At 31.1% G+C, this 18,491-nt stretch overlaps 3 protein-coding genes across 3 annotated transcripts; all 3 read right to left on the bottom strand.

Moving 5' to 3' along the window:
* Nucleotides 1-1,350: 1,350 nt before the first annotated feature.
* LOC114381596 (auxin-responsive protein SAUR50-like) lies at nucleotides 1,351-2,082 on the bottom strand. The gene has a single exon (XM_028340864.1). The coding sequence runs from the start codon at nucleotides 1,961-1,963 to the stop codon at nucleotides 1,640-1,642; it is 324 nt and encodes a 107-aa protein (XP_028196665.1). The 5' UTR covers nucleotides 1,964-2,082; the 3' UTR covers nucleotides 1,351-1,639.
* A 5,530-nt stretch (nucleotides 2,083-7,612) lies between these two features.
* Nucleotides 7,613-11,861, bottom strand: LOC114381592. The gene is made up of 3 exons (XM_028340860.1): nucleotides 11,677-11,861; nucleotides 9,486-10,339; nucleotides 7,613-8,045 (listed from the first exon to the last, which is right to left on the bottom strand). Exons 2-3 carry the CDS (start codon nucleotides 10,334-10,336, stop codon nucleotides 7,871-7,873), a joined length of 1,026 nt encoding a protein of 341 aa, XP_028196661.1. The 5' UTR covers nucleotides 10,337-10,339; nucleotides 11,677-11,861; the 3' UTR covers nucleotides 7,613-7,870.
* A 2,270-nt stretch (nucleotides 11,862-14,131) lies between these two features.
* On the bottom strand, nucleotides 14,132-17,275 carry LOC114381586 (endoglucanase 2-like). The gene is made up of 6 exons (XM_028340853.1): nucleotides 17,024-17,275; nucleotides 16,585-16,868; nucleotides 15,508-15,945; nucleotides 15,103-15,250; nucleotides 14,765-14,931; nucleotides 14,132-14,512 (listed from the first exon to the last, which is right to left on the bottom strand). The coding sequence occupies exons 1-6, from the start codon at nucleotides 17,262-17,264 to the stop codon at nucleotides 14,183-14,185; spliced, it is 1,608 nt and encodes a 535-aa protein (XP_028196654.1). The 5' UTR covers nucleotides 17,265-17,275; the 3' UTR covers nucleotides 14,132-14,182.
* Between the last annotated feature and the right edge of the window lie 1,216 nt (nucleotides 17,276-18,491).

Raw genomic sequence — 18,491 nt, 5'->3', positions numbered from 1 at the left:
TACATTTTGGTTTGATAAAAGAAAATGAAGCTGTTCACGACATAGAATATATGCATTGAACAATAAGCTCTTGGCCAGTAATTTATTGAGTGTGTCGTGGTTTCTCAAAGTTATTATATTGCGCTGATTAAGAATAAGGCTCACCCATCCTTAATTATTGAATGCTTCACAACCCCTTAATCATTAAGCTTGCATGAAAGGTGTGCTTGCTCGCGAGTAATTAATCCACAATTTTTTAAGTGCTAAGTCTGAGACGTAAACATGTGCTCAGTTAGATGATCCATAAGCAGTTGACACATAAACAATTATGAAACAAAAATAAAATCAATAATGGTATCTATTGCCACCAAAATCTTGTTGGGATTTGAAACTGGAACTTGTAAAATAACAATAATTTCCCTCCACTCCGTTTCTTTATATGGAAAACTAACTTTTTGCATCTCAAGTTTATTTTATTTTTATATATTTAATGATATTATAAAAATATTCACAATATTGTAATTAAGTTCCAGTGGATTCTAATTAAGTTTAATAAGTTTCAGGTATCCATGTAAGTAAGAGAATCTCAGACTTAATTAGCAATTTCCATTAATTTGCTTTTTTTCCCTTGTGCTGGAAATAAGTGTAACTTCAAAGCTAAAACTTGGTACTAGTTGTAACTTGGACACGGGTTGGAACTCCAAATTCTACTTGGCGGAATTTGGGCGTTGTGAACTAAAAATATTTCGTTATTTTTAGGATTTTAAAAAACATTATTATTTGATTAAGATGTAAAACATTCAATATAGTACCAAGTATGTGTATCATTGTTACAAAGTTATTTCAATTTAACTAATTTTATCCGATTTGAGTTTTGGATATAAAAACTTGGTTAAATACTAGAAGATAAGTTTTTTTTTTCTTAAGGCAGAAGAGAAGTTTTTATTACTAATAATTTTATTCAACTTGATTATGATTATCTTGCGTGTACGATAGTTTTATAGTGTTATTATAGTGTTATTAATAAAAAAAATATCATTAGTGTGATTGTAAGATAATTATTATTAAAGCCAATTATTTAACTGAAGATTTGTAATTAAATTACTGTAAAAATTGTTTAATTTTACATCGTTAATATATTATAGTACACACGTATCATACACGGACTCATATCCATTGTCGCATTCATACTCAATTACTCGTAGACCTGCAACTTTGAATAAAAAAAGAAGAAAGAAGATTTCTTTTACGCTTGACACATTTGAATGTATGAATTAAAACTCTTTCCTTGAAGAAACCCACTGTTCTTTCAATTTACATTTACCAAGCAAGCAAATGCAAGTAATCAAGTAAAGTAAAAGCAAAGAGAGATTGTAAAATTTGAACGGGGTAATACCCCGAAGAATACCATTGGTTCATTGAAATCTCCACTTGTTAATCAAGAAAACAAATGGCATGGGCCAAGAAAAATTTCTTTGGCATCAAGGTATATATACAATTACAATACCAAAAAGTAAAAAAAAAAAAAAAAAAAACAGTATTAGTCCCTTAGAATTTTGCACTTGAAAAGGGGCTAGCTAGCTTTTAGTTGTTGATGATAAGCCTCATATGAGTGATCAAAATGCCAATAAGTGTACTTCTTTCAACTTTCCCTTAATTCTCATCTAATCATTGAGGTAAGAAACTCAAAAACAACTTCATCACATGGGATTGTAAGGCCCATGTCATGATTGAAGCCAAACTCCTCCTCAGCTCTTTGGAGCAAGCTTTGAAATTGTGGATGAGCCAACCATGAAATTGGGACAATGTATCTTGTCCTGTTTTCACCAACATACACTGCAAAGTGCCCTTTTGGCACATCTTCTGGAAGACCACCCTCTTCATTGTAGCCCTGTTGCTGCTTCTTCCCAAAGCTTGAACACCTTCTCACAATTTGCTTTATCACATCTGCTTGGGGTAGCTTATTGGATTTTTTGATGGCCATTGTGAAATTGATTGTTAGTACTCTTTGCACACCTTCAAGTTGTTAACTTTGAAAGGGTCTCTTGAGGGTGCTGAAAGTGTGTGATTCATGGGGCGAGTTTGGAGAGGCTTTATTTATCATTGGGACATTGGTATGTGTGGAAAATAGAAATTGAGTTTTAGAGAAAACAGGGTCACGTGGATGTGGGGACATGTAGCAGACCACACCCAAATTCTTCGTACATGTCTGCGAGAGTTGCAAGCTTGAAAAGAAAAGATTGAGATTTTTTTTTTTTAATGGTGGATTGCAACAAATTCAAAATATTTAATTATTCATATGTAGTTAATAATTGTTTTTGGGATCTAGAAAATGAGGACAGGAAAATGGATAGAATGAAACTTAGGTATTGTTGTGATGGATAACAAAAGTCGTATGCTTTATACAACTCACTTCACCCTGTCCCATCGTATTATGCTAGTCTAAGGGTTCCCACCCAAGGTGTGATTAGGCTAAATTTCACAACAAATGAGTTAATTGTAAGGTGAACAGAATATACCTAAAATAGAGAATCACATTTTGATTTACAATAATCACATAATACAACTTTTGAGTATTTAACATAATTAAGATTTAAATTTGAGATCATTAGTGATTAAATTGAATTGGTTAAGTTAAAAAAATAATTAAGTTAAAATAATTTCATGTTAATTAATTTATGTTCAATAGCGATGTGAGGTATGCTTTTATGATATTTATTGTTATTCTATATAAAAAAAAATCTTTCTCAATTCAACTTTAGATTTTTTTTTCCGTAAAAATTAAAAATATGTATCAAAAAATTTATTATAACTTATACCTCATATTTAATTAATTAAGCTAAACTCCTTGATATTCAACTTCAAAGTATCTTTGCAAATACTTCAACCTTTGCCTCTAGCCTTCATCGAAACAAGAGAAATAATTATCATAAAAATATATAACTTGGAATTCGATTAGAAAATATATCAGACATGTAAAACTAATTCAGATATAATATTATAATTATTTTCTATGTTGTTTTTTTAATTAAAATTCCATCTCAATAATATATAATAAAACTCAGCAGAGTTAGTATTAGCATTGAAATGAAAGTAATTTTAATTAAAAAGTAGTAGCAGATATTTAAAGTACTGTCAAACTTTTGTCTCTCAAATAAATAAATATTCATGTGCCTGAAAATTTTGATATTGTTCCAAGTCCATATGTTGTTATAAAACAACGCAGATATAAGTAGGACACACCTAATTAAAATCCAACTTGTTCAGTTAAGCAGATAACACAACTGGATTTTGGTTAGCATGTTGCTTCCCAAATAAGCAATGTGGGCCACTTTCCTTCTTAGACTCAATTCTTTGCCACTTCGTTCTTATCACTCGTCCTATTATCCGGCTGGCAAATCTGAACTGCAAACATTATATTATATTTGAACAAATCTCTTATAAAATTATAAGTATCATTCAATTTTGTAGTAGATTTTTCAGAATGAGATTTTATAACATTTTATATAATTAAAATCAAAAGTAATTTTTTGCAAAGTCGAGTATTAAATGGATCTGCAGTAAAAAATATATATTAAATGGATCTAATGAAAGAAATCATATCATTAAATGGATATTTATATATTGATAGATCAATCTTTGATTTTCAAAGGATCCATCTTGTATAAGATTCTATTACATTTATATGAGTAATATCAATTTATTTAATGAAAAAATTTATGTTTAATTTTTATTTTATGTAAAATTTCATTGGATCAATGATATTTATACGTTACGAGTAAAATTAATCTTTAATATTTAGTGAATTGAATTAGGAGTTTATCATAGTCTTTGATTTAGGGACAAAAATAAAATCAAAGATAAAAAAGTAAATAATATTTTTTTATTTTAGATATTCAAATAAAGATTTAGCACACGATTGATTTTTTTTCACCTTTTTGTTTTGAAGATTATTTTATAAAATAATTTCACACTACTCAATCAACAACTAATTTTTCATCGAAAAATCTATTAAGTTTTTAAAATGTTTCCCAAAACAATTATTTAAGCACTATAAAAACAAAACTAAAAGATTTTTTTTCTTCATCTTCTATTTTCATTTACTCGTGTCTCTTCCTCAATTTCACACTCTTTTTTCACCACCCTCCTCCAGCATACTGAGCTAGCCTTTTAGTTAACTTTTAAGAATTAAATAATTTTTAAAAATAGAAATCAAATAACCTTCACTCTTTTTTTTAGCATCTCTTTTCTATAAAAGATGAATTATCTTTTTCTTTCCACAAAATTTAGCCTCCACTAATTAATAAACTCGTATTATTAATGACATATATAGTACGGTGGATAACATTAATAACTAGAAATATGGGTTTTCTATCTAGTACTGCAATACTGGATCCCTATGTTTAACCCTCATTAAACTGTATTAGTTAGTAGTAACTCACCAAATGTGTAGTTTTCGTGTTATTGCAAATTCTATGGAAAAGAGTTTCCTTACATCTACTTCAACGACAAGAATAAGCAAATCTACCATTCAAAAGTTCGAGTGTCTCATGCATAAAGTACAATGAAATCCCACTTGTGCAAACACGATGTGAACTTGGAAAGATTGCAATAACAATAAATCCAATGGCATAGACCGCATAATGGAAGCAATATATAGATAGAGGTGCCTTAGATTATCATTGAACAAACAAGATTTTGTTGACACTTACACATGGGGATAGATCCAGAAATTTAAATCTAGATGTTCCATCTTTTATTTATGTTTTCATTTGATATTAAACACCCACTAAATCTTCAATTCCAACGGTTAACAAAAGGAGGTTTATAATAAACCCACAAGTAAAATTTGGTTTTAAATTTTATTTGTATAAACTTTTCGATAAACGTTTGTGAAAAAAAAATAATAAGAAGGTAAAATAAATAAAACTTCTCCCAAAAATTAGAATTAACTTATGTATAAATTAATTTATAGAAACTATTTCATTTAACTTATAGAATAGGTTTAATTTATTTTACCTTCCTATTTTATTCTTTTAAAATACTTAGTGAGAAGTTTCTCAAAGGAAAATCGTTCTTAATTAGAACTTGGAGCTTAAAATATATGAAAATTAACGCACTATTTTTAATGCATTATTATTAACTAAAATTTATTAAATTTTAAAAAATTATAAGCGAAACTTAAAGAATATTGCAAATATAAATTTGCATTGATTTACACATCTTAATAAATATTTGCAAAAAAAAAATATTCATTAGAAAAAGTGAGTTGAAATATATTATTAGCATTCTTCTAAAATTTACAGCACATTAGACATGACAATTACCTAATAATGGAACATTCAAATGTATTGTCCCTTTGGTTGCATTGGCAACTACTATTTTGAGGCAATCAGGACAATGAGAATACTTATTCCTCAGGATCACTAAAATTGACCCTCATCAACCTCCCCAACACTATCCCCACCCTATGGCTGGGGTCCTTGTTGATTCATATATGTGGATGAATTTTATCTTATCTTACATCTTTTGAACTTTTAGAATTTAACATTTTAACAACTTGTATTATATCTTATTACTACCAGATTATTGCCGTATTAATATTTTTTCATCAATTTTCTAATAGTAAATACAAATTAAAAATAATCAAATATTATTTACTCTCGATATCATGATTTAGTTAATATCATTATTTGATATTTTTAATTCTGAAAATAATGAGTTTTTTTTATAGAATTATACATACTAAAAATATTTCATATATATATATATATATATTATGTAAAATTTTAATACATATCAAGATTTCTAGAAATATTATATTTAATATTGATTTTACCAAATGTAAATCACAACATTATATTCAAATCATTTTATTTTGTTGTAGAAATACACAGGCATTAAAATTGATTTCTAGTATACGATTCTCACAAAATATTTTTGTATTAGTTCGGTGAATCAGAGTATCCTTTGCTCAGAGCGTTTGCATTAGTTTCAATGTAAGTTAAAAAAAAATATTATGTATAATTAAAATAATATCACATAGTACAGATACTTAAAATATCATTCTATATGTCTACTAAATTTGTTCAATTTAATCCAATTCTAATCCGAGATAAACCAGATTGACTTATGAGTTTGGATTCACGTTAATGACTATAGCATCACCTACATTTGGTGTCACTAAAAAACTAGAATATACATCAAACAAGTACATTTTCAACCTCTACAAGGAGCACCAAGAAAAATCAATAGCTTCTAAAATAAAAACCACTAATACCTACCTCAACCTTACAAGAACATATAATTTCGTATCATTATATGTCTCTTTGAATATTTTATTAGAAAATATTTATCACTTTAAAAGATTAAAAAACATCAATTATTTTTCCAATATCTTTATTCATTAGTATTTCTCCTAAATACTTGAATAAATTCATAATTACTTTTAACTTTTTTCAATAAAAGGGTATTTTTATAGGGAAGAAAATTCATTTTATCACTTTAACTTTGTAGTAAATAGTAACTTTTTAAGAAGTAATACATGAAAAGGCAAATAATATGAGATGTAAGGAGTTCTTTTGTAGTCATGTTCTAAGACTCAAGATGGTTGAAGCTTAGCTCATCTTTGTTCCTTTCACTCCTTCCGTATTTCATGCTCACAGATCCAAAGATATCTGCAAGAACATACACCACTGCATCCTTGGGATTGCAAACTCTTTTGGGTAGCAAAATCTCTGAAAATTGGATCAAAATAACGACCAAAAATTAAATGCCATTTTCATGTTCGAACAAGCCGCAAAAGCGACCTTGCAAACAAATCCAGCAACAAGAGAGAGGGGAGCTGTCACTAACAAAAAACGGTACACACAAGATTGGCCCTCATTGTCAAAAACAGACACAACCATGGCCAATTAGTAGAAGGTTTTTGCCTCTTTCAAAGCACAAACACGTGATGCCATGTTACTCTTGTCGTCCGAAATCCTGCACAAGACAAAAACCGGTAGGCAATAAGGTCTCACAAACATCTTTTCATTATGAGGTCCTTATTGCGACTTCTGATAGACCTATCAACACCTCTCAATCTATCTCACGACCAACCAAAACGATCATGTCACCATCAGTTATGTTAAAATTCTTGCAACGTAAAGTACTTTATGTACACAGTTCAATTGTGGGAACATGCCACAAACGAAAGAATGTGTTAAATTTTAATGACACTACGGTCTATGTTGTGTTGTGACCAAACGAACACACAACATTCCCCTCAAGCTAGTAAGAGAAATTTTAAGTGATCAAGGAACGAGAATACTTTCTTGTTATATATCATAAAATATGTCAGTGGCACTAATGATACACATTCAATGTAATGAGAAATTCTTGGATGTTATCAAAACAAGAGAAATCTCTTTATATCATTGAATCTATATCATCTCAGTCTTGTGAGCCATTGACATCTCTTACTACATTTTTAACGCTATCTATGGCTGAAACATAGCAAACTATTTCTTTTGTTACGTGGGAACCTAAGAATTTCCCAGAACAGAACAAGAGAAATCTTTTGCTGGTCTCAAAAAAATTTGATGGGTATATATATGTATATAGATGTGGGGTTTGATGATTCGGTCTCTGGTTTGCAACATGTACAGTGAAGAGACACGTCTTGTTTTTCTCATTAAAGAGCACGCCAAGTTTACATTCTAAGGAAAATTATTTCCCGTTTCAATCTTGAAAGAGGCATTAAAATGGGAATCAGAAAAAAAGATAAAGGCATTGATGATGTTTATGGAGCCATCCATGGATGATTCTTAATCCAGTAAAGCTTCACTTTGAAGACTCCAGCTGTCAGCAAGGAAGAGCTAAGCAAGCAATCTGTAGAGTGCAATGGCATTTACATGTTTGAAGCACTCAAGGCCATCATTTTACATTGTTCATTCAATGCTAGAAGTTGAGCCTCTTTCTTGTCAAGCAGAGCACTCAACCTCACATTCTCTTCCATAAGTTTCTGAACTTCAGCCTCTTTCTGCATTTTCTCACCCTCCAATTGGGTAGTCTTTCCAACTAGCCTGCTCAAGACAAATACATCTCTAGTTTTAAATAAGAAAAAAAAAAACCTACTACATGAGAATTGAAATTAAAAATTAAACCCCATTAGCAAGAAAATGTGAATATGTTAATACCTGTGTTACATGAGAATTGGGACACAACACACAGACCATCCCATCCTACCCAAGTTACACTGACGTTTTAACATAATTTTGGACCTAAAACTCTTGCTTCAATTGACTTGGTAATAACAGTTATACCACTCCATTTTCAAAAAGTTTTTTGGCTTTTGTGTGCATATAGCATGCCTGCGATGGTACTTGGTACACACCCTGATAAGAACTAGATCAGATTATTGATGGAAACCAGAATTACACTCCAAGTATTCAAGAGACCTAGTTTCTCTCCCAAGAATTTCCCAAATCTAAAGACAACAACTCTCGCTCTCAACCCTTCTTATTTATAGGCAACTCGTAACTAACTAACTCCAATCTCCTAACTAACTAATGGGTATCTATCATACCCCAAGAAAAAACCAACAAATATAAGGACATTTGACAAATTTAATTATCACTTGAAAAGAAAAAGAACTTTAATATTTCTGTGAACTTTTAATACAAGCTCTAATCACTTTTTTATAGGGTAAATGACTAAACCTATTAAACGAAAAAGGGAAACATAAAAAGGAAACTGGGTAAATAAATATCAAATATAAAATGGGATATTTATCTATCCTAATTAAATTTTATGTAGTAGCTGATGTCAATCATACAAAAACTGTTCAAATTGATCTGTATTCACCCAAAGAAAAATTAAAAATTCATATTTTTAGCTTGCCACAGTGGAGAGTGGCAGGAAAACTGCATACTAAAACTAAATATCCAAACTGACAAACATAATAGAACAAGCATATCAACAGACATAATAAGCATGTGAACTTCCAATAAGGTGATATTTTAACGTATAAAACAAGTAACTCTTTAGGATGACCTCTACTGTACTTGTACAAATTACTAATTTTAGTAAGCAACCTGGACAAATTGAATGGGAATTACTGTTGGAATGTGGCCTTAATTGTGGTCACCCCTAGCCCACCTTAGTTGCGGCCTCTTGGGGGATGAAATTGCGGCCTTAAGGGTGGTGGTTTAGTCCCACATCGACTAGAGACATGGCTTCAATTGAGCTTATAAAGCTTAGACAATGAACACCTTACAAGTCGATTTTGTGTTGAGTTAGCCAATTAGGCCCTAAGCTCAAATCCAAAGATGGTATAAGAACCTATTCTAGATCCACTGTTGGGCATGCCATGAAGAATACATATACCAGAGAAAATTATATTTAAGCGTAACAAAGAAGCAGGAAGCATGCCATTGCATCTATGTCAAACTATTCAATGCCAGGCCAAACACTAGATAATTATCAAGACATTTAACAGAAGCAATTGCATAATATATGTTTACCGTTCAAACAGCTTCTCAATAGTTTGGAATTGCTTCTCTGAAGACAGTAAGGTTTCTCTTACTGTGATTAGACTACTAACATATGACTTCAGAGACTCAAATTCCCGTTTCACTCTAGAAAGCTCTTCTTCATTTTCAGCAGCACGCTGTCTCTGTCTAGTTGTTTCTTCAACCAAATCTGCAACTCTTTGCCGCATGTCATTCAAAATACCATTTGTACCCAAAGCAAAGCGCTCCATCTCCTCTAATTTCATGGACATATTCTCTAACTGAGCAGACTTTTGCATAATTTCTTCCTGACCTAAAATCACTTTTTCCTTCTCAATAGTAGTTTCTGATTCTGCCAATAAAACCCTTTTGACAAGGGATTCCATCACATCCGTGACCATCTGAACAGACTTCAGTATCTCACCTATATAAACTGCATCCTGTTCGTCTAAGGAACCATGCTGACGGTTAATTCCTATCCAAGATTCTTCATCTGGATCATCAAATGAAGAAAGATCAACATTCCTAGACCAACCTGATAATGGAATCCCATCTTTGTCAACAAGCCCTACCCCATCTAACTTTTTTATGCCACAAGAAGTGTGGGCTAGATGAGGAACAGCCATGATTCTAGATTTTGATTTTAAGTAGGTCAACAGGGTAGAAGTAGTCTTGACTCTTCTCCATAGAACCTCTAACTCCTTTTTTGCATCTTCCTTTGAGCCTTGTATTTGTGCCTTTACCTCCATTATCCTTGCCTGCAATACATCCACTTGAGATTGACTTCTTTCCATCTCCTGCTTCCAAGTTTCATTTGATTGACTCAGATTAGACTTCAAAGACATATCTTCATCTGCCGCCATGTCCTGTCCCATGTTGAATAGAAATGTGAGAAAATAACAACGAAGTCAAGTTGTAATAATGTAATCATAAAACATGTCCATTACGATAGAGATATAAGCCTCATATTTCAAAATATGAAAATCCTTAACAACATTGTAACTAGAAATATAAGGTAAAACTCCATCAAAGAGTAAGCAAAAAGATATAAGGCATCTTAAACAGGGCTTCAATTTTAAGAATAAATTCCAGGACTGACTCTAAAAGGATGCAGACAAGCAAGCAGATGCCAAGTATTAAAGTAAAACTAAAATGAAAGCACGCTTCAAAAGAAAATCAGTCTACATTTTAATCTTATCTAACATAGTTTGCCCCTTTCAATCTCATATATCATATATACTAAATTCACCAAAGAAATTATACAGCAGAGTTATCAATGACAGATCGCAGAAAATGGTGGAAAGCTAATAATCGGCTATATCATATAGCAGATGGTGTCGCAGACAAATAGCGGAAATTACAGATATTTGTATTCAGATATCATGCAACCAAACAGCTGAACTTCTAATCAAACCTAATCTAGTTAGCACTTGAAAACATCTTCACGTCACAGAACATAATATAGAATTGGTTTAAGCTACGCTGAGCTATTATCCTACAGGGACTATTGACAAGGCAACTACCTACTTTACGATAATACATACCCATGAGTTGTTTAATCAAGCACAGTTATGTTTGAAATTGAAACTAGATTCAATACAAAGGAAAACTAAAGCAAATGGATAACCCTAGTACACACTAAAATTTAAATGCGTCAGTAAATTCAAGACAACCGAGAAAAAACAAAATTAAAATTAATTCCTTTACATGCTAATTCTTGTAAGCTATAGCCATCTTGAACAACCTTTGTTTTCTGCAACAGTTATTCTTTTCTCTTATTTCCCTTTTTCTTTTTCTTTTTTTTTTTGTTAAATAATAAGAAAACCCCTCATGGTTAAGGAAATTGCATCTACCAGTTCAAGATCAAAGCAATGCATCAAACGGTTATCTCGAGAAATTGAGCTAAAACAACTCTAGATAACATCACGGTAGGGAACAGTAACAACTGGGATTCTCCCAATTTTATTTTATTTTTTAAAAAAGGAACATTTTATTTTTAAACTGATCTAGAAGAAGAAGGGAGGGAAATCGAAAATGAAGCGAAACCCAGAGTCGAATAGGAAAAGTTGAAACTGAAAAGCAACAAAAAACGAAGGAAAAGATAAAAGAATTGAAGGCTTTAGATAACGGAAGAGACAAAGAAAGAGAATCGAAAGAGGAATATAGTAAAAAGGAGCACATAATGAAAGAGGAGAGAGAGAACCTGGTTGGATGAAAAGCGAATTGAAGGAAGAAGAAGAAGAAGATGATGATGAGTTGGATGAAGGTGTTACGGCACACGCCTGGTGTGCCTCTTTTCTTTCGAAGAAAAAGAAAAGAAAACCCATTTTCTCAGATAAGCAGCAGGTGCTTTATTCATTGTCCCCACCTTTTCCCACTTTCCTCCTTTGCCTTTTTTTTCTCTCTTAATTTTTATTTTCTCTCCTCCTTTCTTCAAGTTAAATTTTTTGGTGCAGACGCTGACTGTACAAAGAAAATGATATTCCCTGGGAATCTGGATGAATGGTAACAATATATTTTTTTTTTACTCATTTATGTTATCAGTTTTGCTGTAAAAAAATATTTTTAATAATCCTTGTTCAAATTACAATTCATTATGTATAAATTTATTGATTTTTAAAATAATTATTTAAAAATAATTCAATTAATAATTTATAAATATAAAATTACTTTACACTCTTATACACAGACACACAAAAGAGACATTAGTTAAAATCATATTTTCCATAAATCAACCAAGTAAATGAATGATATGACAAAATATGCTACGGAAGAAAATTTTAATTTTCATGACTTTGATTTGGTTCCTAACTTTGTTCTTAAGGCTATAAGAGCTGATATAGCTCAAATTTGTTTCCCTGAAGGCTTTTCATTCCTCTTTTTTAGTAGAATTCACAAAAAATAATAACTACATATAGACATTAAATTCATTAAAAAATATTATATTTGTTTTTTTATAAAAGAAATAAATGATAATATTTTAACCTAATTATAAAAAATATATGATTATTTTTAAATGTATTAATTAGTAGTTTCTTTAATAAGCATGTGAGTGTTGTAAATCCTATATTAAATTCCTACAAATAAAAAGAAAATAATAATTTCTTTTTATATCTCTGATTTGCTAAGAAGTCTATTAATAAATATTATTCGTTTTCGTGAAAGTAATGCATTTATTGAGTGGTAAATAATAACTAGTAACTCATACTCACTAATTCATTAAATCCATTAATTTTATAGATATTTTTTAAATAAAATTTAAATTTATAATAATATTATATAAAATAATGAATTTAATTATTTTTATTGATCTTAATAAATTATACATTTATTTCTTATATATGAGAACAAATATAATATATTTTATTCCAGTAAATATCTAAATCCTGATTCACTTGGTGTTTTTTTTTTCTTAAACACAAACCGAATACTAAAATTATAGTAAAAGGATAATAGTACCAAACTAATAATTGAGTGTCGTATATAGCCATTAAGAATAAAAAAACAATAACATTACAATCATAATCATATGTCACTTGGTTTGATTTAGATCAGCTTGAAAGAAATAAATTGTAAACAAAATCAAGCCGATTAATTTGAGCCGAAAATCATTCAAACAAATTAAAAAAAAATATCAATTTTTTTTTGTGGTTGTTGGTTTTATTTTGAATTTGATTTGAATTTAAACACCTTTAAATGATAATATAAAATTATTTTACATTATCAATAAATAATTTACTTTTCCAATAAAAATAATATTTTTATATTAAGATTATCAATAGGATTTAGATATGACAAAATGAAACACTTAATGAATCAAGATTCAAATATTTATTGGAGGAAAAAATATTAAGCATTAAATTTCACATTAAAATATTTTTTATTAAATCTGAGTTAACTGGTAATAACCTACTTAAATAAAAATTAAAATTATTTTCTTTCACAAACTGATATGTAATAAGCAGAACAACCCATTTATTAACGATTTTAAAAGAAATATTTTATAAAAATTAGTAATTATTTCATGAAGCAATTTATTTAACCAGAGACTGATTTAACCAAAGACTTATACACTCATTTAAATTTCAATCTATGCAAGTTAGTTTTCTTAACCAAAGTTAGTTTCCTATAAAAAACTGTATACCTAAGTATCAACCCAAAAAAAGAAGAAGCTGTAAATCAATAACAAGTTCAGTCGAGACATCAATATATTATTAAAAAATACACTAAAATACACAATTTAAACAAAAATTACATATACATGCTTAATAAACTATGAATGTTTTGAAATATCAATGATTAATTTTCTCATTAACAATTTAAATACCATTTTTTAATCATGTCACTCTAAAAGAAGCACGTCTGGTTGCTTCATTATTAGCTTCATTCGATATTGGTCATTATTGAAGTAAGATCAAGAAACGTTCCAAACAAAAAGAATTTACTCGCATGCATTTTCAGAAACGGAATCTAGAAGCTCTAAATGCATTGCGCAATCTGTTGCTTCTCTTAACAAACCAAGTAGGAGAGCACCTCGATTTGAAGGGGTTATTCCAAAACTATTGCTATCTAGGAAGGTAATATACATTAGGGGGTATTTACATATGTCACAACAAAATTGGATCATACATATAAATTCTAACAATTAACAACTAACATTTGTTAAATAAAAAAAGTCATTTATTGATAATAAAGAATACATATAAATTCTAAAAAGACCACGCTACGGAGGAACTGGCAACCAAGCCAGATAAGAGAGCAACAAAGAGGGCACTACTGTAAGTGGTTGGTTCAGCCTGCATTGAGTTGTTCCTGAAATCATTATATGTCTCATCAAAGAAAGGACCACCTACTAGTGCTCCAAATGCTACATTTGGATTAGGGTGAGGTGAGTCAAACCACTTGAATCCATCTTTGCAACCAGTTGTAGCATTAACTGGAATGGAAGACCCTCTATGATGTATGTATTTGGGGTATTGAGTTCCATATCCCACAAGATAACTCATCTTCATAGGATTTTCACCTAAAACATAATCTGCCTGAAATTGTTCAAGCAAAAATGCAATACAGCATCACATGAGTGCATTATGAAGCATCATATACAAATGTATAATTTTTTTTATTCTTAGGAATTGAAGACAGATAATAGATTTACAACAAGTCACACAAACTGCTAAACCAAGTGAGCAGATGCATAAATTTTGATTGACTAAGAAATTTTGAAGTTAAATACAGCGATGATTATAAGAATGAACAATGTTCATTTCATTTTGTAAGACTTGCATTCATACCTGAGAAATGGCAAATTTGCGAAGATCTACTGGCTTATACAATTTCCCACTACAATATAGTATTTCAGTTTGAGATGTCAGCATGTAGTCGCTATAAAGAACAGCTAAGAATGCAGACGCTACTGAATGTTGCAAAGAGTTCCATGGTACCACCCATATCAGCCCACCTGTTACATAATGATAGTTTGTTCAACCAAAGGGAGCATTAATATTTGATATCTTTTATCATCTATAGCATTATTAACTTAAAATGCTAGCTACCCTTTTGCTTGAATTTAATGAAAAAGAATAGACAGACACAGGTTATGCAAATGCTAAAGGGAAGAAATCAATCCTACTTTCAGTTCTGTTGGCGGTGGCTGTTGGTGAATCAGGTAGAAGCTTGCACATGAGGATTTCAGCAGTTTCTCTGTACATCTGAAGGTCGAGATTCTCCGCATCTGGGATGTTACTTTCACCAAAGAAATTCACTCTGGACAAAAGAACCTAGTTCAACATCACAAAATGCATAAAGAGAAGATCTATCACACAAAATTAATATGCCTAATTCATTCAAGAGCTACCAAGGAAAGGTAAACAAAAGGAGTTTAATTTCACCATCAATCAATTAAAATTTATGGTAGGCATAGTTTTTAAGGTAGTTGGTAAAAGTCAACAAACTTAACATACATGGTAATTTCTGATTGTAAAAAACTGCATGAACTATATACTCAAAAGATAAAACACTGCATCATACTTGGTACCTGAGTTGCAGCATGTTTATCATCCCAACTTAACCATGATAGACTTCCTAAACTACCAAATGCTTTCTCATTCTGCCCTGTCACATAGTTTAGATATGATGGATCCTTAGTTGCATGATAGAGCCAGGTACCTGCCCATAAGAGTTCGTCTCCATAACCAGATGAGTTATAGTATTTCCCCACTTGAGGGATGCTGACACTGTAGGAAACTCTATATGCATCAGCAAAAGTAAACAGCTGTTGAGCATGTCGTAGGAGAATCCTAGAGTAAGCGAAATCGATCTCCTTAAAAACAAGAGATGCTGAGGCCAATGCAGCTGCAGTTTCTGCCGCAACTTCTGTTCCTGGAAAAGATGAATTAACTTGAGTGAGTGGTCTTTTTTCTTTCATGTCTTCAGGCCTTTCCCAGCAATTATGATCCACCTCAGGATCCCCCACCTTCAATCAAGAAAACAAACGTGTGTTTGATTCAGCTTAACAGAGAAAAAAATGGCAAGAACAATAAATTTATGTTTGGTTTAATTTATTTTCTTTTATTGTCTGATAAGAAACTTGGGAAAATCATGTTACAAAACCTATCCATGATAATTGGAGAGGCCAAGTTATAAAGCCACACTAAAAATTCACACTTCCAATGTTAAACTCGAGTTTCATATCTTGCAATTGATAAGAATCTTAGAACAATCGCACCATAAACCTAGTAATTATAATTGGAAAGCTCAAAACCTTATAAAACTGCCCATCTACGATTAAGATACAGTGAAAAGCTCTGGTATCAATTGATATGAATTTTACAAGAATCATACCACAAAACTAGTCATTGTAATTGGAAAGCTTAAGACTTCATAAAACCTACACTAGAATCCCATAGTTTCAACACGAGAATAAAGTCTCATATCATGCAATTGAATCCTAAGAGGTTATTTTTTATAAAAAAAAAAGCTATTACATTTACAACAACAAAGCCTTATCCCACTAGATGAGATCTGCTATATACAGTTAAAAAACTATTATATTTCTCAAAAGTAAACTGAAAGCAGTAGGCACAATTGCACAAAGTTGAAGCAAATAATTGACCTGAATGTAGAGCACTTCAGGAAAAGGGTGTGCATTGACAAGATAATCCGTGATCCACTTCAGCGAATCAAGTGCATAGTGTAGCTGCTTCACCGCATCCATGCGACCTCCATATTCAAGAATCGCCCAAGACAACACGGTTGCAGTGAAAGCCAAAGGGAAACCAAATTTCATGTGGTCACCAGCATCATACATTCCTTTCGATAAATCCAAATTCTCTTCACTCCCATCTCGTAGCCCCGAATCCCCTCTCCACCAAACCCTCTTATTCTCCAGCTTACCAGCTACAACCACATTAATAATAATAAAAAAAAACATAGTTATTTGCAAATCATATTAATCATAGTATAAAGTCCTTGCTATATAGTATATGTATATGTATTATTAGATTACATTTTTGGACCATAGTGGTTTATACCAAAAAAAGAAAAACAATTACATTTCTGGACGTCAAAAAATTGCAAGGCCAATTCAAGAGCTGAAGCATATTTCTGAACAACGTTGGTGGGGTGAGAAGTGAATTCAGGTGAATTAGAGTGACCAAACTTAAACTTGGTTATTAGAGAAAGAACACCAGCAACTACTACGAGGACTGCGATGATGGACACTGTTAACCACCAACACAAAGCACTAACGTAGTGCTTTTTGTTGGGTTCTTTATCATTAACCTTGTGTTCCATTCAATTGAAAATATGGTAATTATGTTGGTTTTTTTAGTTAGAGTCATGGTGATTTAAACTATGGATATTTGAAGGTTGAGGAGAGTGTGGAGAATGAGACAAGTAGAGGGTATTATTCTTCTTTGATGTTGTAAGAATGATAGTGAAGCAACACAATTTTTTATCAAATAAAGTATGAAAAATGAAAATCCAAGAAGCAACCGTAATGGGTGATTGTGCTGCCGGAGAATGGTGCCACTTAAAAGATGCAGACAAAGATTTGAGGTTCTGCTACTGATTTTTTGTAGGTTTGGTAAGCTGAAAATATGTAACTCTCTTTGGCAAAATATTTATCTATTTTTTATTAATTCTTTCTTAATTATTTAAATTTTGATTAGTTCAATTAATAAATTTTATGCATGTTCGATATAATTGAGGGCCACTCAAATATAACTATCATCTTATGCTCATACATTTTGGTTCCAAGGGATAGAACATATAAATAATGTTAGTACGTAAACTATAAAAAAGAAAATGCATGTCATGAGACGGCTTGATGTTTTATCTGAAACCGGGGTGAATGGAGACTTGTGGGAAGTTTTGTGCCATTGTCTCGTGTTTTCCATGTTTGCTGCTTGTTTTTGAGTGTGGCGTGGCATAGCCAACAGTGATAATGATGCGACTGCAACCGGAGGTTTTGGTTTTGGTTTTGTCCCTTGCTTTACCTTCACTTCACATATGACTTTAAAATACAAACCGCAATTTCTCTTTCTAAGTTTTTTTAGTCACTTCAGTATGACAAAATCAAATGTTCTCTTTTCTCCAAATAATCTACTCTTAAGATTCAATTCTTTTCATGTAAAAAAAAAAGTTATATAACTTTTTATCCCTTAAAGTAGGATCGATCTTTCGGCTTTAGCCCTTTATAATATTTTTTTTTCATTTTTATCCTTATAATTTTTTTTGTTTGTCATTCATATATATTACTCTTCACACCTCCAAATGGTTATTAAGCCCCTTTTACAAAATATGTGTTTTTAATGAAAATAACTTGACAACATAGCAAAAATTGGTTTTCATTGTGTATCTTGCCAATATGGCTTTATTTGCTATGCCATATTGTGCAGTAAGAAAGGAGACATCGTGACTCCAGAACATACCTCTTTGTAGCCTCATATGTAGGCAAGTAGATGATCTTACTTGCATGACTGACAAACTTCAATGAAAACTTATTTCTGTTATCTATAA

This window comes from Glycine soja, chromosome 2 (genome assembly GCF_004193775.1).
Source record: "Glycine soja cultivar W05 chromosome 2, ASM419377v2, whole genome shotgun sequence".
Classification (NCBI taxonomy): domain Eukaryota; kingdom Viridiplantae; phylum Streptophyta; class Magnoliopsida; order Fabales; family Fabaceae; genus Glycine; species Glycine soja.
The sequence above is the reverse complement of the archived record's forward strand: the minus strand, read 5'-3'. Positions and strand labels throughout refer to the sequence as shown.